The sequence below is a fragment of the Trichomycterus rosablanca genome, chromosome 1 (genome assembly GCF_030014385.1).
Source record: "Trichomycterus rosablanca isolate fTriRos1 chromosome 1, fTriRos1.hap1, whole genome shotgun sequence".
Lineage (NCBI taxonomy): Eukaryota > Metazoa > Chordata > Actinopteri > Siluriformes > Trichomycteridae > Trichomycterus > Trichomycterus rosablanca.
Genome location: NC_085988.1, coordinates 27,519,789 through 27,547,216, shown reverse-complemented (window position 1 = coordinate 27,547,216; position 27,428 = coordinate 27,519,789). Strand labels below are relative to the sequence as shown.

General features: G+C 37.5%; 1 protein-coding gene across 1 annotated transcript in view; it reads left to right on the top strand.

The window, feature by feature from the left end:
- The window catches only part of b4galnt4a (beta-1,4-N-acetyl-galactosaminyl transferase 4a), a 277,540-nt gene that overhangs the window by 145,534 nt on the left and 104,578 nt on the right, over window positions 1-27,428 (top strand). Inside the window, exon 3 of the mRNA XM_062997332.1 lies at window positions 2,288-2,383. Within this exon, the coding sequence (XP_062853402.1) occupies window positions 2,288-2,383 (96 nt within the window). The remainder of the gene's footprint in view (window positions 1-2,287; window positions 2,384-27,428) is intronic.

The following is a 27,428-nucleotide window of genomic DNA, read 5'->3' as shown; positions in this document are numbered from 1 at the left end:
AATTGCACCAGTCATGAGAGAGAGACCCCATCCGGCTTAGTCCCGCCCATATCTGAACAACAGGCCAATCGTTGTTCATGTGGCCGCTCAGCCTTAGACGGCAGGCCGCGCTGAGATCCGATACGATGTATTTGAGATCCCAGCTCTGGTTCCAGCGTGTGTTCTTACCGCTGCGCCACCTGAGCGGCAGCAGCAAAAATATTTAGGAAAATGTAATGTTCTCTGCAGCAGAGCTATAAACCCACACAACTTTAAACTGCTTAGTTCCTAGAGTTCTATCGTGATAGATCAGGTACTGTTTCTGTCTTATAGCTGCCAACGACACCAGCCAACAAAGTTTAAATGTCACCCTGAACAAGGATAAAGTGACGCATGAAGGGACCTTTTTTTTTTTTTTTTTTATCCAAGTTTAATATCAAAGTTCATCAAGTGTCATCCAATACTGATACATTATGCAAACAAATCCAACATGTGAGGGTGGTTGGTTTTTAAGAAACCCACATATTTTTTTGTGTTTGTTTCTGAGAGTTGAATGCCACCCTGCACATTATTCACATTTCATTTTTAATTAGTCAGTGCTAACAACTGCTCCAGGAACATCTCTGTTGAGTTGCCCTTATTAAAATACCAAGATCAGGGAAAATACTCTACATGAATGTGCTCATTTAAATGCACTAATCGTCTCCTGTCATGCCAAAGAAAATCAGATCAGCTTGCTAAATGCTTGAAAGCTTACTTTTTTTTGTCACTGGTAAAGAAGCATGGGACTTCAGCATAGGAGTCTTGACTTGTCTTGTCATGCTCATGAGACTTTATACAACAGAAGCCTAAATTTAAAGTAATACACAACTGAAAGTGCAGTGCAGTGGCACAACTTGTAAAATGAGTAACTCACAACAACATAGATCTTGAGCACCAGGGTTTGATCCTTATATTTTCCCTTGACCCTTGTTTTCAAACCCCTTTTCAAAAACAGTTCTTTGGACTGTGGGAGGAAACCGGAGTTCCCGGAGTAAACCCACGCAGACACGGGGAGAATATGCAAATTCCACACAGAAAGGACCCAGACCCAGGACCTTCTTGCTGTGATGCAACAGTGCTACCCACTGAATGACCGGTTAGCATATTAGACTGCTGTCATGGTACAGCAATTGGTGATTGAATAAAAGGCCAGATTCTGTCTTTTTATTTTGTTATTATACAGTGAAGTGTGATGTTTGTTTTAAAACAGTCCATTGAGTTACAATTATTACAGCCCAAATCTGTGTAGCATGTATGGCAGCCAATACCAAAAACTAAAAAGTAAATAGCTTTAGTCTAGCAGCAATACTGAATCCCAAAATGTGTGATTCAATTGTGCTGAAAGCAGTTGTGGTGTCTGGTCCATTCATTTAAATTCAGTATCACCAGGCCCCATTTGTACACAGTGAAATTTCCTCCTAACAAATGCCACTAGAGCAGGTTGTATATGTACATGTATATGAGGCAGATAATATTCCTGTCTTTTAAGAGCAGAAAAACCCCAGAATGAAATAAAAACCTTATGTGAAAGTTTATCACGCCTGAAATGATGCCTAACAGTTCTGTTCTAACCGTTTTAATTTGGACAGGTGTTGTAATATAAAGACGAAGATATTCAAACCTACGACAATGCTTTATACATGCTCATTAGTTTTTAGATTGGAATCAGAGATGTAGAAGAGTTATGATCCAGCTCGCTCAGGTCATTATCTTTCATATTGCCGGGTTGAGAAAATTAAAATTTGATTTGTGGTGGGGCTCGTTTTCACTGTGCCGGTGGATAACCCTACATGAAAAATGAGCCCCAGACTCTCATTTTCACATCAGGCCTGTTTACGCTTTAACAAGGAGAATTAATTAACCTCATTGATATTCCATACCTATTACTCCAGGTGTTTCTACATAATCTGGATAAATTTCTAAGCATAGCACACATACTGTGTAATCTAACAGCAGTTTTTGCCTTTTACTCGAAAAGAATGACACCTTCATTAAGCTTTCATGATCACTATAATACCCTCTTGGAGCCTGGAGTATTAAAATCAGTTGAGCATAATTTCACGTGTGGCATAGTGGTTACTGTTTCTTATAATTATTTGCATGACTTTACTTTGCAGACTGATACCCGTTAAGAAATGTTATAGTAATTCAATTCACAGTTCTACAAACTGTAAAATAATGGCAGTAAAACAGAAGATCAAATTGCACATTTTTTATTCGATCATGCAGTTAAACCTGTTATTGTCTTTTTGTCTGTCTCTTTTAGGAGGATGAGCTTCACACTGGTGCTGCTGAGAGGGATCATTCTGAGATACTGAAGTTTCTCTCAAAGAAGTATAAGAAGTTGCCATGGAAACCAGAGGTAACAGACGTCACTGCTCTATACTTTGATTATGACTTGGCTATGTCACTGTAATGATCACTTTCTTGAAATAAAGCAGCTTGCTTATGTATATAAATGATATGCATATATGCATAATTAAGCTAAAATGGCATGGTGGCACAGCAGGCAGTATGGGGACCTGGGTTCCATTCTCACCTTCTGTTATTGTATGTTAGTGTCCAGGGGGGCGTGACATTATGAATTTTTTTTTACTTCTAAAACTAAAGCAATTCATTTTTCACCCACAAGAGACATATTTGATTAGTCTCGCTGATCACACACACACACACACACACACACACACAATAGGGCTAACAGTGAAGATAAATTGGTGACAAAAACAATGACTGCTGTTATAGAATATGTGTGTGTGTCTGTCTTTAAGAGAGGTATATAGTGGGAGATGCTCTGTTCACAATATCACTATAAGTGATTCAGGAGTCAATTTGTATGAAGCGAAGCTTGTGCACCTCACTCCTCAGTCATTTCTCCGTTTTTACTGTTATTAATGAATGCCGTGATTTTAAATAAACACCAGCTACAACAGAACACCTTGTGTGACTCGCTTTCCATACAGGTGGGAGGCTTAAATAAACTGGTTATTACCACAGAGCGGTAACCAAGTCAGACTCATTTTGCCCGTGGAGCTAAAAGTTACACCTGAGTTTTCTGTCAGTCAAAGCAGAGTATCCTGAACTAGCGAACTTAGCGTTGATGTACTTTTGCGGGGGTTTGGGTTTGGGGGGGGGCCGCAAGTTCAAAGTTGGCACACGGAAGGGGGCGCATTTCCAAAAAGATTAAAAACCCCTGTGTTAGTGTATGGTATGTTTCACATGTTTTCCCCTGTGTCCATATGGGTTTCCTCCCGGCACCTTGGTTTTCTAGCACCTCCTAAATTATACAAACGGAAAAGCAAGCTGCCCCAAGGTTAAAATGAGTCAATTCAGGTTTTTTCCAATTCCATTCCTTATTAAAACAATCTGTTAGGTAAACAAATAAATAAATGAGTTACTGCATTGTGGAGATAAATCATAATATTAGGCAAGAATATGCAATGTTTAAAGTCAACCTAAAGTTAAAACCTTTATTCTCAGGGATGCCAAATAACAATGACATGTACTGTTTTTGGATCACCACACTAAAAAGTGACATTGTTACTGTTAGTTGTGTTAGTATGATATTACATTTACATTTTCAGACGCTTTTATCCAAAGCGACTTACAGTACCATGACAGTATACTGTCTAAGCAATTGAGGGTTAAGGGTCTTGCTCAAGGGCCCAACAGAGACAACCTGGCAGTGGTGGGGCTTGAACCAGCGACCTTTTGATTACTAGTCCAGTACCTTAACCACTAGGCTACAACTGCCCGGACGTACAGATTCAGTTCTATGTGACATGCTATGTACTGTATATATACGTATATATGAGAAAAAAATGATAAAATGAAATAAAACGATTTCATCTGCCCTAGATATTTATTATTAAGCTATATGGACAAAATTATTGGGACACCTTATAATTATTGAATGTGTGTGTTTCAGCCACAATAATTGCTGACTGGTGTAATAAATTCATTATGGTATGGAATTTATATACTTCCAACTTTTCAGCAATGGTTTAGGGGAGGTCCTTTTCTCTTCCAACATGAATGTTCCCCTGTGCTAAAAAAATCTTGGTTTAAAGAAACTCCAGTGGTCTGCACAGAGCTCTGACCTCAGCACCACTGAACAGCTCTGAAATAAACTGGAATATCACTAGAGACTTTCTTGACCAACATCAGTGCCCAGTGCTCTTTTGACTGAATGGGCTTAAAGTCTCACAGACATACTTAAATGTCTTCTGCAAAGCCTTCTCTAAAGAGTGACTGTTGTTCCATTTGTTTTTGAAATAGGGTGTCCACCAAGCTCATAATCATGAGTCCAAATACTTTAGGCTGTATAGTGTATATTATAGGTAGTACAAGTAAATGACATTTGGAACACAAAACTGTAGACATTCCTGTTCAATTCAAGCATAGTTCTCACTCTGTGTGAGACAGTCTGCCAAACGTATACATATACATGTATTTTACAAAGTACTAATCATATCTGTTTTATTCAGTTACTTTACTTGTATTTTTATTTCTTTATTGTATAATTATTATGATTATTATTGTTGTTGTTTGTTTTCTTATAAGAAAATAAGGATAAAAATGTGTAAAATTAATATAATGTAGCCAGTTTGCAATTTTAGACATCATGTGAGATTTCCAAACTAGATATTCAGCAATACTCATAGGGCAGCACTGAGTCACAGCAGGAATGTGGGTACTGCAGAGCAGCAGGGTCTTGATGCTTTGGGTTCAAACATTAGTTCTAGACATGTTCTTTTTTTTCCCTTTGTTTAATTAATTCAAAAACATGCATAAGGTGGATTGGCTAGTATAAATAACTCAGAGATGTGGGTGTGTGCTGAATTGGCATTCTGTCCAGGGTGTATTAATGCCTTGTTTTATGTTTTATGGATGTTGCCAGGATCAGGATATAACAGTTGCTAAAGATTTAGGAAGAAAGGATGGAGGAAGGGAGTGAAAAAGCAAGGGAGGAATGAATTAATAAATTAATATATGGTTATTAATAATGGTGTTTTAATAACATTAAAAAAAGACTAGGCTATATTTAGTATTTTTTACATTTATATTACATTTTCAGCATTTAGCAGACGCCTTTATCCAAAGCGACTTACATGACAGTTACAGTATACAGTCTGAGCAACTGAGGGTTATGGGCCTTGCTCAAGGGCCCAACAACAGCAACCTGGCCATGGTGGGGCTTGAACCAGCGACCTTCTGATTACAAGTCCAGTACCTTAACCACTAGGCTACGGCTTGTAATATAAAAAAAAGAACACCACAATAAACAATCTAGATAATTCTAAATTAAAATAACCTGTTCAGGGGGACTTCAATTTCAGATGAGAAATTTTATCCTCTAGGTAAATCCGGGTTCTTTCTGTGTGGAGTTTGCATGTTCTCCCTGTGTCCATGTGGGTTTCCTCCGGGTGCTCCGGTTTCCTCCCACAGTCCAAAGACATGCAAGTGAGGTGAACTGGAGATACAAAATTGTCCATGACTGTGTTCGATATAACCTTGTGAACTGGTGAATCTTGTGTAATGAGTAACTACCAAAGACAGGCACTGTAAAACATGATGTTAAAATCCCAATAAACAAACAAACATCATATAGGTAAAAGAGGGGTTTACAAAGTATTACTGGATATTTCAGACTAATAGTAATTTTGTGTGTGTTGGTGAAGACATGAAGATGATGTGCGACCACATCTGTTAATTATTAGACTTCCACAGAAAGAAAAGTGCTCATTACTTTGCTGTGGAGGCCTTGAATTCAAATAATAATCTGAAGCACTGTTATAAATGATTGTATACTGCTGTGAGTTATTAATTTTACATTACATTCTGCAAACTGTTTTCCAGTATTGTGCATGTGTCCAGGTTTAAGCAGAATAGAGTAAAAGTTACAACATTACTGAACTGCTTGAATGAGCTATAAATGCCAGGTTTAGATGCCTCATGTTTACAAAAGTCAGACTTCATTTTCTCTGTGATTTTTCTGAAATCTATTTACAATTGAGGACCATCATTTCAGGCACAGAGTGCATCTTCAATAATACCCTTTCAATCATTGTGGCCTAGTTTTGGCTGCCTTTTTGAAAATAACCTGAACTGCAATTTGCTGTGAATTTAGAAGGCATTACATGTTGGTGTGGAGTAGTAGGAGTAAGCTTCTGTGCCTCATTTGCTACACACTGTAAACGATATAGAAACACTATTTTTGTTTTAGTGGACCAAACATTGTTTGTTTGAGGCTGTTTTTTACTCCTATAATGTCTTCTAGATCTGTATAATACCCTACCCAAATAAAACAACAGTGGTACTAGTTACAACTACTTAATAACACAACTAATTAATAAACAGCATTCATAATAATAATATAACAGGACATCCAAAGCTGTATTGTGCTCTGCGTGTTCTCCCCTTATAGTTTTTTTGTGTGGCCAATGTGTGCAGCACTGTAAATACAGTGACATTTTGTGCACGGTATTGTATTGCACATATTTACTCATAATAATGAAGTGTAAAATACTTTTAGAGTTTCAAAAAAATATATATTAAAAATCAAGTGCTCAGGTTTTGCAGCAATAAATTACATTAGCCCACTACCACTGGGATCTAGGGTTCGAATCCTCAGTGGCGCTAGACCATACATTGCTTACATACGAACATGATTGACCATGTCTAGGTGGTGGCTGAGGCCCTATAATGCCTAGTTCACACTACACGATTTTTGCCCTGATTTTTGCTCACCGACTTCGCCGCTAGGTGTGGCAACTCGGCGTTCGCTTGGGGATTGAAACTCTGCTCTCGATCGCTATGTGTGAACTGTTCAACAACTCGATCTGAGCGGCGAGCGCTCGGCGACTGAAGAAAAATATCTAGCATGTTAAATATCTGGACCAGTCGCCGATTCAAAATTGTGTAGTGTCAAAGGCATTGTGAGTGGCAGCGAGTGCTATGTCAAACCACAGCCAATGAGAATGCAGGATTAGGGTTGAGGGGAAACCTGGGGGAGGAGTGTGAAAACGTGGGACAGGGGCATAACATAGTTTCTATCAGAACACATCGGCGCACACACAAGCTTTACAAATGTGGTGGGGTCTGCTGGTGGAAGAGAAGGTACTTACTCACTTTTTTTTTATAAAGGGTAGGGGGTCCCTGCGAGGTTTCTCTAATAAATGAGAGATAAGGCAGTTTAACACAAAAACGTACTTTATTTAGTCAATTCTCGCAACAATCATGGAAGTTATAAATAGACTACTAAAGTGCCACAGTATGTTATAAAGGTCTGACCCCAAGAGCAAAATAAAAACAAACTACTGAAAGAGTGTAGCACATTACATGTTGGTGTGGAGTAGTAGGAGTAAGCTTCTGTGCCTCATTTGCTACGCACTGTAAACGATATAGAAACACTATTTTTGTTTTAGTGGACCAAACATTGTTTGTTTGAGGCTGTTTTTTACTCCTATAATGTCTTCTAGATCTGTATAATACCCTACCCAAATAAAACAACAGTGGTACTAGTTACAACTACTTAATAACACAACTAATTAATAAACAGCATTCATAATAATAATATAACAGGACATCCAAAGCTGTATTGTGCTCTGCGTGTTCTCCCCTTATAGTTTTTTTGTGTGGCCAATGTGTGCAGCACTGTAAATACAGTGACATTTTGTGCACGGTATTGTATTGCACATATTTACTCATAATAATGAAGTGTAAAATACTTTTAGAGTTTCAAAAAAATATATATTAAAAATCAAGTGCTCAGGTTTTGCAGCAATAAATTACATTAGCCCACTACCACTGGGATCTAGGGTTCGAATCCTCAGTGGCGCTAGACCATACATTGCTTACATACGAACATGATTGACCATGTCTAGGTGGTGGCTGAGGCCCTGTAATGCCTAGTTCACACTACACGATTTTTGCCCTGATTTTTGCTCACCGACTTCGCCGCTAGGTGTGGCAACTCGGCGTTCGCTTGGGGATTGAAACTCTGCTCTCGATCGCTATGTGTGAACTGTTCAACAACTCGATCTGAGCGGCGAGCGCTCGGCGACTGAAGAAAAATATCTAGCATGTTAAATATCTGGACCAGTCGCCGATTCAAAATTGTGTAGTGTCAAAGGCATTGTGAGTGGCAGCGAGTGCTATGTCAAACCACAGCCAATGAGAATGCAGGATTAGGGTTGAGGGGAAACCTGGGGGAGGAGTGTGAAAACGTGGGACAGGGGCATAACATAGTTTCTATCAGAACACATCGGCGCACACACAAGCTTTACAAATGTGGTGGGGTCTGCTGGTGGAAGAGGAGGTACTTACTCACTTTTTTTTTATAAAGGGTAGGGGGTCCCTGCGAGGTTTCTCTAATAAATGAGAGATAAGGCAGTTTAACACGAAAACGTACTTTATTTAGTCAATTCTCGCAACAATCATGGAAGTTATAAATAGACTACTAAAGTGCCACAGTACGTTATAAAGGTCTGACCCCAAGAGCAAAATAAAAACAAACTACTGAAAGAGTGTAGCACATAAACACCTCTATAATTTAACCTTAAATAAGCAACCCAATCAGAAAGAATATACACAAATCAAGCAAAATACAAACCAAAGAAATAAAAATAACCACTACCCAAAAGCAAGCCTAAGTCAAACAGAGGTGATAAGTGCTCACTCAAACAAAAGAAAAATACAATAAAGGAAAGCCCTGGGTCAGTACACTGTGACTTCACAAAATTATTTAAAGCCTGTAAAGCCAATTAAGTAATATTGCACTAGAAATAGCATTGAAATATACAATCACTTAAAACTTATACAATCACTTAAAACTATACAGTTAACATTGGTGGCTCAGTAAGTTTACACATCACTAACAAAACTAATTTTACAGGGGAAAAACAGTCTGGGAAAAACAGTGGCCCACAGGCAACCAGGCCCGGCTCCACTGCAACAGATAATACAAAACACACTTTAAATTTTCACAATACATTCTTGTCACTTAAAACGTAACCATTAACAAACCTCTGTTAAAGAAAGCATAGCATTTATAAATAATACTATAACCTTATTTAATACTCAACACAGACTAACTCAAATATACATAGAAACTTATACACATAAATACTATAAAATAAGATAAACATACACATAACCAAATATACATATAAATGTCTACCTACCTAAATACCTACATTCAAGCAATGGTTACTCTAACAATTAAACAAGAAATATTAAAACAGGAGGTACAAATATAAAACACCCACCTAATTGCTGCACAGGTATAATCAACCGCGTGCGGACAGTGACGTCAGGGGAAACTGCGGTCAAACTCTATACTAAAATTACAAACACATAACTCACCATTAACCGCCTTAGCCACATGTAACCATCACTAAACCACGTCTAAGGCCGGCGTGAACCCGTCCGAGTCAGCCGCTATTGACTCAAACAGCCTATATAAAACATAACTACACTTACCAAAGCCGTGATGGTGAAGCCAGTTAGTCAGTGGCATCCAAAGACCAACACATAAGCGAGGCTGGAGACCTGCTTATACCTGTATCTCCTGAAGAGATTCACTTCAAATTTACTCTTAAAAACACCAAACCCAGCTCCCACAGCCATGAAAGCGAAACCGGTTAGTCAGTGGCATCCAAAGACCAACACATAAGCGAGGCTGGAGAGCTGCTTATACAGTAGGGTTCAAAAAAATTGCAGTGATTTTAAAAAAGTGAAATTATAATAACTTTTATTTCCATAAATGCAAATGCACTGAAAATACTACACTTTTAATTCTAAATCAAAACATTAACAACATTTAGCCAGTTTGTGTTAATCCTTTACAGGAAGTTAAGAAAAAAGAATTTTAGGCTGTTCAAAATAATAGCAGTGCCAGCATTTTTCTTTAAAAACTCAAAAATTTATCTATAAACTGAAAATGTTTGAGGTTTTACTTTACTTTAAATTACTGAACTAATATTTAGTGGCATAACAATTGTTTCCAAGATCTGTGTTGCATGGAGTCGACCAACTTCTGGCACCTCTGAACAGGTATATATATATATTTAAACTGATCCATGATCCCTCGTATGCGATAAATAGACGTAACACCATGGTATGAAAAACATCCTCATATCATAGTTTTGTACCACCATGCTTTACTGTCTTCACAGTGTACTTTGGCTCGAATTCAGTGCTCGAGGGTCATCTGACATACTGTCTATGGCCACTTGACCCAAAAAGAAAAATTTTGCTTTCACCAGTCCACAAAATGTTGAGCCATTTCTCTTTGGACCAGTCAATGTGTTCTTTGGGAAATTTGAACCCATTCAGGACACGTCTTTTTCTTAACAACGGGACTTTGCAAGGAGTTCTTGCTGGTAAATTGGCTTCATTTAATCATCTTCTGTACTCACTGGTAACTTCAGATGTTCCTTGATCTTTCTGGAGGTGATCACTGGCTGAACCTTTGCCATTCTGGCTATTCTTTGATCCATTCAAACAGTAGTTCCACGCTTCCTTCTGCATCTTTCAGATTTTGGTTGTCACTTTAAGGCATTTGAGATCATTTTAGCTGAGCAGCCTATCATTTGCTGCACTTCTCTGTATGTTTTTTCCCTCTAAAATCAACTTTTTAATCAAAGTATGCTGTTCATCAGAACAATGTCTGGAACAACCCATTTTACCCAGTATTTCAGAAGGAAATGCGCTATGACCAACCTGTGCAACATTTGCCCCCCTCCTACCTTAAATAAGGGCCAAAATTGACACCAGTTCTTCTGCAGAATGAGTGACTTCACCAATTGAACTCCTCACTGCTATTATTTTGAACAACCCCCTTTCAATCAATGCTTCGATTACTCAGAATGAACGGCATGCATGTCCTAATTGTTGGGTTTGTTTTGTTTTCATTACTCTACTACACTTTCAAGTAAATTTTTTGCTATGTAGAAATAGCATTTCTACTAAAAACTTTGATTTATCAAGTTAATGGTGTTGGACTGCTATTTTTTTGAACACCACTGTACCTGTATCTCCTGAAGAGATTCACTTCAAATTTACTCTTATAAACACCAAACCCGGCTCCCACAGCCATGAAAGCGAAACCGGTTAGTCAGTGGCATCCAAAGACCAACACATAAGTGAGGCTGGAGAGCTGCTTATATCTCCTGAAGAGATTCACTTCGAATGTACTCGTAAAAACACCAAACCCGGCTCCCACAGCCATGAAAGCGAAACCGGTTAGTCAGTGGCATCCAAAGACCAACACATAAGTGAGGCTGGAGAGCTGCTTATATCTCCTGAAGAGATTCACTTCGAATTTACTCGTAAAAACACCAAACCCGGCTGCCACAGCCGCGACAGTCACACACGCCAAACATCCCGGCTCCTCCTTTGTTTGCCGAAAGTGGAAGTCAACGGTACAGGTAACCCCGGGGCTTTTATCGTCCCAGTCAACATACAGCGCCAATCAATCGTTGCGTTTCCCACCTGCTCTTAATTATGAAAACACCACCAAACACAAACTACGTAAGAACAGGAGGACTAATAAAAAAAAAAAAAAATAACTTTGCACCCCGATTTCCAATAGAACACCTCAAATGGCTCACTTTTCCTGGCATCCCTTGTCAGCCATACCACACAGTTTTTGTGACCTTATTGTCCACGCCAAACCATAATACCCATGCTGCATTGCAAAAATTATTTATTTACCTCCAGCTCGCTACAGAACAGACAGTCTCTGCTGGTCATGTAGCCCAATCCACTCAGATTCATTTATTTTTCCTATTTGCTTTTACGCTGCACATCAGTGCATAAACAACTTTGATCGCTCGCTAATTGTTGATGTGCATTATTAGACATGGTGTCATTAAACCCCTCGTAACTTCTTGCATGTGTTTTTGTGACAAAACGTAGTTTGGGAGACTCGCCTGCGATTCCTGCCTGTGATAGATCATGTAGGGTGTAATCCCCTATTGCCGATCAGTCGTGTCGTGTGAAACTTCACGACTTGGAAAGTCGTGTAGTGTGAACTTGGCATAATGGATTGGTCTCTTGTCTGGGGTGCATTGCGCCTGATTCTGTGAAAACCAGAGCCACCATGACAGATTTATTTATTTATTTATTTTATTATTATTATTATTTTTGCAAAAGTATTCATATCTTTTTGAGAGACTATCTTAATTGTTGTCAGGTGCATCCTGTTTGTCTTTAAAATGTGTCTAGAACTGAATTGGAGTCCACTTGTTGCAATTTGAATTGATTGCACATTGTTTTGAAAGGCACAAACCTGGGTCTCTATGACTCACAATTTACACTGCATTTTTTCAAAAACATCCATTCCCACTCACATCTCTGGGTTGTTTATAGTGGTCAGTCCACCTTATGCATATTTTTGGAAGATTGAATATAAAAAAAAACTGTAATTGCGAACAACAATAAAAAACAGTCCGAATACTGTTTTTCTTATCAATTTGGTTTTTAAAACATACACTACATGCTGAAATGTGTCTGCAGCTGCAGTCATGATCTGGGATTTGTATCACCCTCACTAGGATATTACATTTTTAAAACAGACACTTATTTTCTCAGTAAATAATGAAAAATGAAGTTACTTAAACAAATTGAAAGGGTTTTGTCCCCCTTATTTAGTACTCTACTGAACCATATTTGGTAGCTGTTACAGCTCTTAGTCTTTCTGGGTATGTTTCAATGGCACAATGGCAAAATTCTTCATTTCAAACCACATATGTCAAACTCAAGGCCCGCAGGCCAAATCCGGCCCGCCATGTCATTTTATGTGGCCCGCGAGAGCTTAAAAGACGTATGATTGTATTAAAATACACTGTTAATCGTACATAAACTAAATCTGCCACAATGCATGCCGATTTTGTGACCCGCAAAGTGACCGCATCCCGCCACTAGATGGCAGTGTTTCCACATCAGCGTTTTTCCAACAAGTGATGTTGAGAAATATTTACAAATAATCCCAAAATGTACAAGAAGAGAAAATTGAAGTAAAATGAAGGTAATTTAATGATAGATGGGAAAGTGAATACAAGTTTGTGCTTCAAGAAGAAAAAACGGTACGTCTCTTGTGTTATGAGGCCGTGTCTGTGGTAAAGGAGTGCAATATAAATATAGATATACATTATACAAATATACAGTATAAATTTGGCACCAAACACAGAATTTAGCCTCCAAAAAAAACAACAAGACTTAAAAGGCAGACTGTAGTCACAGTGGATACGTTACAGTCGGCCCTTTGAGGGCCACCATAATGCAGATGTGGCCCTCGGTGAAAATGAGTTTGACACGCCTGTTTTGAACCATTAAAATGCTTCTATGGTAGTGTTGTTGGGTATTATGATGAAAGAAAAACTTCAGAGTTTGGGCAGGCTTTTGTCCAAGATCTATCTGTACTGTGCACCATTTAATTACCGATTAATCCTGACCAGATTGTGAGTCACTGTTAAAAGAAATTATGAAGCTATCATAACCATATTTTAAGGGTTACCTGGCTAAAATGTCTTGTTAGATGTATGCACATACCTCTTTAAATCAGTCTGGTAACAAGGTACGAGGCTGGGTATTCTACTAAATCTGCACTCTTTGCTGTTACTGAAGCACTGCATAAAGTGAGTAATTCTACATCATCAGTTCTCATTCTTTCGGACCTTCCCACAGCATTTGACGCAGTGAATTGACAGATTTTTATCTACAGTCCTGCTAACATTGAGGGCTCATGGTCATTCCTCTTTTTTATTTTCACATTATCGATCTTATAAGGTGCTATGTAGAGATTCTGGTTATCACCTCAGAGCCTCATCACAGGAGTACCTTAGAGATCAGTTCTGACTCGTTTCTGATCTTTTTGTTCACTAAATCCCTGAGCTCAGGGATTTCATTTTGTGGTTTCTTGTACAACTGCTACACAGATAACACTTTTAAGTTCACAGAGAAATCCTTTCAGACAATTCTTCGTGGATGGCGCTACACCACAAAAAACTTATAGTACAAAAATCACTGCTGGTAACACTTCTCTACTTTCCTGTAAAGAACTCCCAAACACTGGACCTCACTGCCTTTCTGGTCAGTATAGCCAAGAATCCTGGTGTTATTCTGGACATTAACTTTATATTTTTTTTAATCATCATGTCTTTCTTCTGTCCAATATCAGGAAGAAAAGCTCTGTACATTCTTGTCTAACCACAGGCTCATTGCACAGCAGCACTGAATTCTTTGATCATTTTTTGTTTTATTTTTATTTTCTACCACCACTTTATTTTGGTCACTGAAATCACTGGGTGCAATGCTGCAAATGCTGCAATTATTCATGGGGCCTCGACCATCCCTTTTTTCTCTCTTAATTTTCCCTGACAAGTGAAAAACCAAAATATAGCAACCATAACATTATCAGGAAGAATTTCAAAGATATTCCTTTGCAATACTTTATCATTTCAAGAATATGATACAGACTGACCAACACTATTAAGCCAAATCAGCATTGAAAATTGACTTTACTTTTTATAACTTTCTACAATGCTGGTGCTTCTTAAAACTGAATATTTTCTTTTAAACAGAGGTGTTATTTAAATGCTATTAAATAGTTTTCCAACAAAATCCGCCTGATTTAGCGGATAACCGCCCGATTTAGCGGATAACCGCCCAATCTGGCAACACTGGAACGCGTTATTATTATCGCGTTAACTTCGACAGCCCTAATAAAAACGTATTCTGATATCCAGTTAGCAGCGTAGGGTTTATATAGCAGCAGGTAGAATAAGGTGAGAATAAGGTGCAAAAACAATGCAATATTGTGCAAAGATGCAAGTAATATAGTCACTAGTATGAGTTGTCAGAACCCAGGGAACAAGACTGTGTTGATTGTGAATGAGTTTTTGTGTATGTTCGTGTATGTACACCGATCAGCCATAACATTAAAACCACCTTTAAAAAAAAAAGTGATTAATCGCGATTAACTATATGAAATTCTGAGATTAATCGCGATTAAAAATTTTAATCGTTTGACAGCCCTACTTAAAACCTTAGATAGTGTTTTATAGCCTTGCCTTGATTTATGCCAGTTTAATTGTGGAGATCCACAAACTGCTCCTTGGACTTCATGACTGATTTTTGTCCTCATAATGCAAGTGTAAATCATGGTCCCAAACTGTTTGCAATTAATTAAAATTGTAACAGGTGGACACCAGTTAAGTTCTGTTAACTGGTACTAGACACACCTTAAGGATATTTGAAGCAGGATGCACAAGCAAGAGTCCAGAGTGCCATAGCAAAATTTTGTGAGATTTTTGACTTTTAATAACAAACATGTTTTCACTTTATTATGGGTGCTTAGGTGTAGATTAATGAGTAAGATTAATGGCAATTTGTCCATATTTCCTGTTAAATTGGTTTTTATGTCCTATGCATTGTTCTTTATTATTGTTGCTGCTTTTATTACAGTTTAAACACAGAGTTTAACATTAGTAAAGAATGATGTATTTTTTTTAATTATTATAAAAATAAAAATACTATTTTATACCACCCAACCCAAATGTTGCTATGAGGACATTAACCATGAATATGTTTTTACACTATAAATAAAGAACCACCTGTCTGGTCTTGATGAAATATAGTTAATTGTGCTCAGTTATCGTTGTGTTACATAAACACGTAGGCAATGCTTTTCCCTGTGTGACTGTAAGAACTCAATAGTAATTCTGTGCCAACCAAAGATCCAACACAGATTAGGTCTCAGGGTGACAATGACAGGTGCTGGTTTAGGACCAGCTGCCATTGGCTGACTTTCTACCCTAAGCACTATAGGAGAACATCTGAAGAGTCAGTCTGATGTGTAGACAGAGCTAAATCTGTCACCCACTGCCATTATTCATGCCAAGTCAGGATGCTAATTTTTGCCAATGCCATTACGTTTTTATGACCTTCTGCTGATCAGACACATATCTCACAATATGAATATACCCACTGATGTAAACAGTCAAGCATCTTAAGTTTTGTACCTTCATAGACTTACGATACACTTATAACTTTCTTTAAATGTTCATCTTTGTGTTTTGTCTCCTCTGTGGTAAGCTTCTGTCCTTGTCTGTTCTCTTGTCTGACAGTTTTGAGAGTATTTTGAAGGCTAGGATGCCCTCTGACTCCTGTGACTAAGCAGGTGACCTGTCTCTTGCTGTTATTTATAGAGCAGTGATTAGTGTCTACAGTAAGAATTTATATTAGGAATTAAATTGCAACTCTCAGTTACAATGAACTGTCAGTTACATTCTGGAAAATGATTAAACATTACTAATGAGCTCTGAAACAGTTTATTTTTTAAGTGACTAGTGATGCCTTAGGTGTAAGTTTTATTTGTTTGTAGATTATGATAAAGTGTGTGGTGATTTAGATCCTTAAACCTCCACCTTATCATTTCTCTTTGCAGTTAAGAAAAAAAAGAGTATGATTTTTATTTGTCATTTTACCTTTTCTTCTTCCTATTCTTTTAGGTCTCTCCTTTAACATTTTATTTTTATTTTATAGGTGAAGTAACATTTTATTTTATTTAATTTCTTTTATTTTACTGTGTGCTATTTAATTGTGTATTTCTCAGTTTGGTTTTTTTGTTGTTTATTTCTGTGTTCATTCATTCTTTGATTAATTCTTTTTTTTTTTGTACTGCTATATTTATTTCTTTTTTCTTACAAAATGTATTTTTCCATTGTTGTTTTCTCCCCCTTGTTCCTTGTTTTTAGCTTCTTTAAATTACTTTTTACTTTTCTTTTTTTCTTTCTTTTATAACCTGTTTTTTTATGAAAACTAGGGCTGGCACCGATTCGATACTCTGTATCGGTATTGGTCTGATATTGGCCCAAATCACTGGATCAGATATTGAAAGGAAAAAAACGTGTAATCCGATACTGTTGCTTAATATAAACAACACTTAATGTAAATAAGGCCAATGTTTGTGTGTAAAGCAAATAGCACACGAAGATACGTTCCAACAGAGCGCTGTTTACTGCCAGCTCACTCGGCAACTACCGTAACAAGGTGCATCTTGATGACATCATTAACATGTGCCACTGATGTACAACTTATCTGCAACAGCCATTCAGAAATTAAAACACACTGATCTACTTAAGCTTTTAGCATTTTTAAAAATCATCTACTACTGTAACATCTAAAAACACTGTTTAAACACAATAAAAATCACTTTATAAATGATAAATCGCTCACCTGAGATAAAGAAAATCTTGTCACGGCTTGGAGATATCTCACATCCTCAATGATTAATCTATTAGTGTTATGAAATACAACAAACTACACCGTTTCCCGTTAAACCAACGATGTCCTCTTCAAAATCCAGCAGGGTTTAATAATCTAAAAACGTGACAGAACTTTAACGGAAAATCTCAACTCTGCGTCAATTCTAACTGATCCATCGCATTGGAATGACATTCACATCTTCCAATTGTAGACACTTTGGACGACACGCCGTAAAGCAAGATGTGTCACGTGAACAACAGCTCAAACATAAGTGAAACCAAAAATACTACTAAATGTTCTGTGTGGAAAAGTGAAAATAAAACAGGGGTTTTGCATAAGTGTGATGTTGTAGGTTCTGTATTTATTCCTTTAGAATATTAGTTTCACAGTCTGAGCATTGTTATTTAGATAGCTAGTTTAACCATTGTGCATTGAGACATGTATTATTACTGCTTAGTTGTTTGAGAGAAGAAATGACGGTATCTGATTGGTATCGGCAGATAATTTGCAGTATCGGTATCGGACATAAAAAGTGGTATTGAGCCAGCCCTAATGAAAACCCAAAAATATAATTTGTTTTATTTACTTAATTTTTTATATATGTATTTTTGTTTTTTGTCACCTTTTTAGTCTTATTTAATTCCTCCTTTTTGTCTATTGTGTCAGACAGTTTTTTTTGTCTTTATTTTTTTTTTGTCTATTTTTGTATTTAATCCTTTGTATTGTATTTCTTTCTTTCTTAATTTCTTTCTTTTAATAAATATTTAAAAATAATATTTGCATGTATGAATAAATTCAGATTAGAAGATTGATCACCTGCACTAAGCATTGAACAGTTATTTGTTTAAGTTTCATTTCAGCTTTAGGTGAAGAACAGAGTGTAGCAGTTTTGTTAAACCGTTGTATATCACCTAGAAATTCAGGTGTATGTGTTTTATATAGCAGCTCTCTTGGGAACTGATTACTGCAAGGTGACATGGTCAAATGCAGACTGAAGTTGATGTGTAAGTGTCCTCTATAAAATGAAGTCCATTCTGTCCAGCTACTTCATTTTTACTGCACATACTCATCATTTTGGAGGAGACTGCTGGTTAAAATGCATTAAGATTGCTCCCCGGGGAGTAAATGTGCATTAAGTGTCCACTGCAAATATTGCAAACCTCACCCTTAATGCATCCTGGCATACTGAGATGATGGCTGTCAAATGGTGTGACAGTATGTCACCGTGGCAACACTTTTACCTGGCATGTCTGATAGCAAGATGTTTTTAGAGCCTGCAAATCCAGCGAGGCCTGTGGGTGGTAATGCTCAAGCAAAGCTGGACAGGCAGGATCTCTAACGCTGCAAATGGATTTACATTTAACAAATCATATCAATCTTGTTTATACTTTTTTGTATTCCATTTAAAGAAAAAAAACAACTGCTGAGACATTGTTGCTGATGTATCTTATCTGCTGATTGTTCTCCAAGGTGTTTACTTACTTGTATCTGAGGCAGCTTTTACATGATAAGTATTTTGCACATTGTTAACTGTGAGGCTGGATTCATATTGCTGCTTACACCGATGTTTACACCTTTTACATGGTAAAGCAACACAGATTGAGAGCTTTAAAACAATACACAATACTTTCAGTATTGATATTCAGTTTTGTATGAATTGTATTTTAGTTTAAACTAAGAAAGCTCTTTCAGTGGTCATAATTTTCAGATGTGAGGGAATTCCATGGTTAGTAAATAGGATTGCTGTTTTGATGCCATATTTTTCTTACAATTTTATAGTTCCACATACCAGAAAAGTTGGAACACCTTATAAAATGCAATAAAAACAAAAATTGTAATTTGTTAAATCTCTTGAACCTAACAGAGGCAAAATAAGACTAAGATTAAACAAGTAACACTACTTTAGAAGTTTCCACATCCAGCTGTTTAACTGGTAAGGGGTGAGGTCATCAAGATTGATTATAGCAGGAGCCTCTACCAAAGACTTGGATGAAAGGATGGGCAGTGGTTCGGTTCTCCACTTTGTGCCAAACTTAATGAGATAATTGGCAGTCATTTCAAAGACAATGTTTTTCAGTTTCACCATCTACAGTTTATGATATCATGAAAAGATTCAGGCAGTCATGGGAAACCTTGGTGCATGAAAACCAAGGACAGAAACCGCTACTAAATGTGCATGACAATTAAGCCCTCAGGCTGTATTCTTTGACAAACCATTATGCTACCATGATGGACATAGACATGTGTATTTGGAAGTTTTTTGTAAAATGATTGACGCTTAACACAGTCTGCCGTGGCATTGACAAATGAAACCTGAAACTCTATTATGCAAAGAGAAAGCCATTTATTCATTTTGCACAGAAACGCCTGTAAGTTCTCAGGATCCAAAGTCAACTGAGATGGATTAAAAGACAGTCAAAACATGTTTTGTGGTCAGATGAGTCCACGTTTCAGCTTGTTTTTTGAAAAAAACAGACGTCAGATTCTAAGTGCCAAAGATGAAAAAGAGCATCCATCCTGTTGACAATGAAAAGTGCAAAAAACAGCATCTATGATGGCATGGGGTGCATCAGTGCCCACGGCATGGGCAATCTGCATATATGTGAAGGTATCTTTGATCTAGCGGCTTATATCAGTATTTTGGAGAGAGATTTGCTGCTGGCAGATGACGTTTTTTTCCATTAACTCAATGTCTGTTTCAGCAGGACAATGCCCGTCCTCATTCTGCATGAGTTATGGCTATATCATATCAACAATTTGTCTTATTGGTGGCATTTTGAAAAGGTTAGTAACAAACTGGATGAAAGTTCGATCAGAATAAACTTTAAATGCAGTGCAAAGTGGTAAAAAACGAGTGGCAAAGTGCCAAAGTAGCAAATCTGCTTTCAAAGTAGCACAGTGGCAGGGTAAGTGACATTGCCTCACTTTATAAAAAAAATGTCAGCGCAAAACCAGCTTTGCCACGTATCATGTAAATGCAGCCTAAGTGTACTTTTTAGGAGGATTTGCTAGACACTGCCAGCTTTTATTGCATTGCTTTACACACAGACACAGTCATGTTGCAGTTAAGGCTCAATATTGAAGCTTTGTAGGATTAACTGAACAAAGTCAACTTTCATATCAGCTACAGGAGAAAGTGCATTTAAAATCCATAATAAAATGTGCATGTGCTACATTAGAAAGTATGAGATACAAAGAAAGGGTGGCACTGTTGCACATCAGGTGTTATTATTGCCTCACAGCTCCAGGGTCTATGATAATGATTTTAATTTCATACATGTGACACCACCTGCCTCCCAAAACATGGTGGCAGGTGGACTGCATTTCCCATAGTTGTGAGTGAGTGTAAGTAATTTAGTAAGTTGTGTATTTGTTCAATAAAAAGTGTGTGATGCCTTGCGGGGCAGTGGCGCCCTGCCTGTGGTTTGTTTCCACCTGGAATAAGCTTTGGAATGTTTTAGTGATTAGCTCTGTACCCAATGTGACCCTTATAATAAATTAATTTTTAAAGCATTGTTTACTTGCTGTATAATGGTAATAAACACAATTTGAGTGGCCCAGTTCTGACGTAAATTCAGCAAGACCTGAAACTAGCAGTCTATGCCCAAATGACAGAATATTTGTCAACAGAGCACAAATAATGTGGTTAAAGGCATTGTTTTTTTTTGCTAATGGTTGATATAGACTTTGGATGACTTTGTTCCTTAATCAAATTGTTAATTATCTTCCATTTGTGTTATTCCGTGCCTTGTAAGGAAGTCATGAGAAAGATACTCTTACTGTACCGCATAATCAGAAAAGGTTGGTCATTGTAAATTGTATGTTTTCTCAAAGATATACATTAATGAGGCATAACATTATGACCATCTTCCTAATATTGTGTTGGTCCCCCTTTTGCTGCCAAAACAGCCCTGACCCATTGAGTCATGGAGTCTGACACCTTTCTATCAGAACCAGCATTAACTTCTTTAGCAGTTTGAGCTACAGTAGCTCGTCTGTTGGATCAGACCACACGGGCCAGCCTTCGCTCCCCACGTGCATCAATGAGCCTTGGCCACCCATTACCACTGTTCCTTCCTTGGACCACTTTTGATAGATACTGACCACTGCAGACCGGGAACACCCCACAAGAGCTGCAGTTTTGGAGATGATCTGACTCAGTCGTCTAGCCATCACAATTTGGCCCTTGTCAAACGTGCTCAAATCCTTACGCTCGCCCATTTTTCCTGCTTCTAACACATCAACTTTGAGGATAAAATGTTCACTTGGTGCCTAATATATCTCACCCACTAACAGGTGCCATGATGAAGTGATAATCAGTGTTATTCACTTCACCTGTCAGTGGTCATAATGTTGTGCCTGGTGTATAATATAATAAGTTATTGGTGTTAATGGGCATATTACTCAAAGGACAAAACACACAGAATGGATGAATAAATGAAATCCAAGTAATAAGGACTAATTTAAGGCCAGTAGCCACAATGACAATGATAAAGCAGTTATCAAAGGTGAATGAATTAAGAACAGATACTTTGTCAGACCTTATAAGTAGAATATATGTTTGCATCCCTTTGATTACTTTGTTATTTTTGGCTCTGTGTTGACTGCCTGCTGATGCAATGCATTTTATCTTACAGGATCAACAAATTACAATAAAGTAGCAGGAGGAATCAATAAAGCATCTATCTATATGTTTAAAACATTTAAAACATTACTAGAGATTTTCAAAAATATAGAATTCGAGCTATCATTTAGATTAGGTGTTTTAAGAGTCAGTAGTAATCTCTAGCTTTTTGACTGTGGAATGTATTTTAAACTAATGAAAGCCCAATAACAAAGTATGATCTGCTAAAATGTATTCATGATGCAGCTGGTTGGAGAGCTGAGTGAATAACATTGATTATCTTGTTACACTGGCATCTGTTATGGGGTGTATATATCAGGCAGCAAGTAAACAGTCAGTTCTTGAAGTTAATGTGTTTGGAGGAGGTAAAATTGAAAGCATAAAGAGCTCAGTGACATTGACAAGTGCCAAAGTGTGATGGCTAGATAGGTGGGTCAGACCATGCCCAAAACAGCAGTACTTGTCAATGGTTAGTACCTATTAAAAGTAGTCAAAGGAGAGTCAAGGCTTATTGTTGCAGTGAACGCTAGGTTCAGTGATCCAGTCCCACAAAGAACCTTTATACCACAAATAGCTAAAAAGGGTAATGCTGTTTATAAAAGAAATATGCCAGAACACACAGTGCTGGGCAGCTTGCTGCTTATAGGGCTGGCTTCCCGCAGTACAGTGTCGAAAGATTAGACAATGTCTCGTATATATTGTAGGTCATCGTATTTATTACACTGTTTATCTGAACCGTGTATATTGTGTTGTTTGCACTTGTGTTCTGTGTTGCACCCTAATCCCATAATACGAGGGTTCTTCAAAAAGTTCCCACACCTTTTTTTAGCTCTGTTTATTTCTGAAACACTTCACTTATAAATTCAGTCTGTAATCCTTACTGGGTGGGTCACTCTGCCTTAGAAGCCATAGGTCCACTACTCAACTCTGAGAGCAATTGAAAATGGAAATGAAAGGAAAGCAGACTATTACTAGATAAATACACACACATGGTCTATACAAGAGTTTTTCAAAAAGTTTCTGCACTTTTTTAAACTCTATTTATTATGAACTTTAAAAACAAATTACACCACTTTTCTACAGTCACCTTCTTATGCATTATTCCCAGTGCGTACAAACTTTTTATTGCCATCAGCAAAAAATGTTTTGGTTGAGCGTGTAGCCACGGATGCACCGCTGCTTTCACATCATCATCACATGAAAATCTTCTTCCCCTTAAAGCTTTTTTGAGCGTCCAAAAAGTGGATATCAGATGGCACTAAATCCGGATTATAAGCTCTCTCTCAGTCTTTCAGACACGACCAATTACTGCTCTTCCCACCCTCACCGTGAGTGCATGTACTGTATGTTACTTGCTTGGGAAGAACTGGCACCAGGTTCACTATAAGAAGAAGGAAAGTCAGCAGAGGCAATCTGGCTTTGGGCAATGTTCTTCGAGAAAACCTGGCATTTATTTAGCAGTAAAACACTAATTTCAAACACATTTTCTTTGTGTTGATTCCTCTGTGCCATGCCGCCTCCACAATAATCTAACACATGTTGAACTTTGTTGATACAAAAAAAAAAAAGCATTAACAGAATAAATAAATGATTATTGTTCTTTAACAGAATCCAAGTGGGTCAAATGGCATTTTTCAGTGTTTACTTGGGCTGTTAAAACCTTATGTATCTTAAGTTTAGTCAGTGTTTGAATAAATTGTAATATTAATTTTATAATCAAAGACAATAACAAAATAGGGTATTTAGAACTTTTATAATTTACTTTAATCTTTCAGGTTTACAGGTTTGCTTGGTTTGCTTGACAATGTGTAAATGTTTGGACACAATTTTACCAAAGTCTCTAAACCTAATGAACTCATATGGCCTTAAATTACTTGATTACTTGAATTGTCATTAGGATTTATTAACTGATATCAGTTTTAAAATATCTAATAATATAAGTTCTATATAATATATACAAGGGTTCTTCAATTCTTTATTTCTTCAATTCTTTATTTATTAAGAATTTCAAAAACAAATTACATCACTTTTTTACATAGGGTGTGTTTGAAAACCTAGGGAGCTGCCTTGCTGTCTTACTGCCTACATAGGCAGCTGCCTCAGTAGAGAGGATTCTAATCAAGTCAATGACTTATAAGGCAGGTTATTCAAACACGCTACTTAGACAGCGATTCCATTGGGTTTCGCATTTAGCATTTAGCATCTTGCCAATCAAACCAATGGGATGGGGTGGCACAGCGCGCTAGCATGTCAACTAACATCTCCCTTCATGTACCGAAAACGGTTAAATTCTCTGACAAGCCCGAACTTCAATAATAATTTATTTGTGTTTGAAAATAACTCGTTTATTATCATTCGTTTCTCCGCACCGTCACCGTGTTTTTTTGTTTGTTTTTTCTGTGGGAGAAGAGCTGCTGCACTAAATGCTGGGATTGCCTTGATCACTAAGGACGCTTCCGATTCTCACTCGTTCTTGAGTCAAAATAACATTGAAATGTTAAGATGCCTAACTAGACAGCTTAGTAAGGCATCCAGGATTTCGAACATCCTCATTCTCTGGAGCGCACGTTGAATGACGTAAAATGCAGTCTATGTGGAGAGCTCCCTAGCTTTTCGAACACACCCATGCCTTTTTTCCCAATGCGTACAAACTTTTTAAAGCCATCAGCACAAAATGTTTGGGTTGAGCGTGTAGCCACTGATGCACCGCTGCTTTCATATCATCATCACATGAAAATGTTCTTCGCCTTAAAGCTTCCTAAAAGGTGGAAATCACATGCTACTAAATCCAGACTATAAGCCCTCTCTCAAACATGACCAATTACTACTTCTCCCACCCTCACCACTTCCAATGAAAATTTAAAAGTGAGGACACTTTTTGAAGATCTTTAAGAGCTTTAATATGGGACAAGACAAAGCTGTGACTTTAACCTTCTTTCATTGATTTATTTTGAAAAACTCAGCAGTGGGAGAGCAGAATCAATGCAAAGAACAAACAGTAACTGTGAACTTTACTATATGAGATAATCAAGTCATTAGGCTGGAGACTAAACAGTCTCAAACATGTATCTGAAGGAGGAGTGAAGGTTACTGCAGTTGGCTTAGTCGACAATGAAAGCACGTCAGGGCAGTTCATTTGGGATGCAGTCACAGGCACGTCAGCTAATGCAAATTAATACAACCACAAATCAGAAAAAGTTGGGACAGTATGGAAAATGTGAATAAAATAAAATGCAGTGTTTCTCGCATTTACTTTCACTTTTATTTGATTGCAGACAGTTGGAACCCAAGATATTTCATGTTTTGTCTGCTCAACTTCATTTCATTTGTTAATACACCTTCATTCCTGCATTTCAGGCCTGCAACACATTCCAAACAAGTTGGGATGGGGGCAATTTAGGGCTAGTAATGAGGTGAAAAAACTAAATAATGATGTGATTCCAAACAGGTGATGTCAACAGGTGATTGTAATCATGGTTTGGTACAAAAGCAGCATCCAGGAAAGGCTGAGTCTTTGATGAGCAAAGATAGGTGAGTGAGAAGATGATTGAAATTGATTGAAATCAGCAACACGTCCAAAAGCCAGGGTCTGTCATGGTAGGGTCTGTCTTAGTGCTGTGTCGGTGCCCTTGGCAAAGGTCATTAACACCTTTTTGATGGCAGCATTAATGCAGAAAATTACATTGAGATCTTAGAGCAACATATGCTGCCTTCAAGACGTCATCTTTTCCAGGGACGTTCATGCATTTTTTCAACAAGACAATACAAAACCACATGCTGTGCACATTACAAAGGCATGGCTGCGGAAGAAGACGGTACGGGTACTGGACTGGCCTGCCTGCAGTCCTGACCTGTCCCCAATAGAGAATGTGTGGAGAATTTTAGTAATAGTGACTCACTATGCCAACTGCTGAACCTGCTATCATGCCACAGAACTGTGCCCTAAATGCTATTTTTCATTCGTGTTTCTTGTAACTTTAGTTAACTTCGGACTTCCTAGTGGCAGCACATTCTGTAGATCTTGGTTCCAACTAAGTGTTCTATTCAAGAAACCTTGATTAACCAGGTAGAGGTCTATAGGCCATGTGCATATAGAAATACATATGCACCCATTCAGACTGCGGGTAAAAGTGATCAAAGTCTCACCTTATTTTCTATATTTAACGATGTCTGCTGTAATGTGGGCAGTGGTGGTTCAGTGATTAAGGTACTAGACTAGTAATTGAACGATCACTGGTTTGAGCCCAATCACCACCAAGCTGCCACTATTGGGCCTTTAAGTCTTAATTGCTTGCACTGTAATTGGCAACAATTGTTAACTGCTTTGGATAAAGGTGTCTGTTAAATGCCTTAAATGTGAATTGTATTATGCCCCAGCTTTATTAAAGACTGTCACTTTTAAACATTTGAATTTAAATGTAAATTACCTAAAGATGATTTGACACAAAAAATTGTATTGTACTTTGTTGTACAGTACTCTTTGTCACTAAACATTTATTTGCAGGCAGTTGGAACTCAGTTTTTAAGGGACTAGACTAGTAATCAAAAGGTTGCCGGTTCAAGCCTCACCACTGCCAGATTGCCACTGTTGGGCCCTTGAGCAAGACCCTTAACCCTCAATTGCTTAGATTGTATACTGTCACAACTGTAAGTCACTTTGGATAAAAGCGTCTGCTAAATGTCGAAAATATAAATTATTTTTCTCCCAGTGTAGGTATATCCAGTTTTCCGATGTATTTGCTCCTCTGACTGGGTCACAGACTAGCATACATATCCTTCGACACGTGATTACTATTTCCTTTTCACCTGTGTCCTATAAAGAGCTTTAACATATAAAGTGCTTTAACATGCATGGAGAAATATGCTAATGCTTTCTGTATTCCTCCACTGCTCGTGCAAGCACATTGACCAGACAAGGTCTTTTATCCCTCAGTCATGGCTAGATATGATTAAAACCTTTTCACAGAGCAATGCAGTTAGTCAGTATTACTGAATAAAAGCATGATGATTTAGTATTTGAATACTTTTGAATTAATTTGCATTTGCCAGACCACTAATATGTCACTGTGCTCATAGGCTATTGCATAAACCATGATAATATAAATCAGACATCCAATTGATTGTTATACATACTAAGCCACATTAATAGGATATTTAAAGCAAAATCAGATTTCAGCATTAAATCAGAAGTAAGAGACTTAGGTTGCTAAGTAAACATGGCTAATGTAGGTGGATATGCACTGGAGCACAACAGTCCTCACAAACACCAAGTTGTTGGAGTGTTTCATCATGTGTGAGCTTTTCTCTAAGGATGCACACACTTCAGGCCACTGTGCAGCAGGTTAGATACCCCAGTAAAAATTGGAAAAAATACTAACATGGCAGCCATAATAAAATGTATTATTTATTATATGTATTATTTTTTTTGTACAAATATACATATCATATGCATTCATTTCACAACATTTTAGGGTCTTGATGTAGACATTTTGGATTTTATGCTTTATTTTGT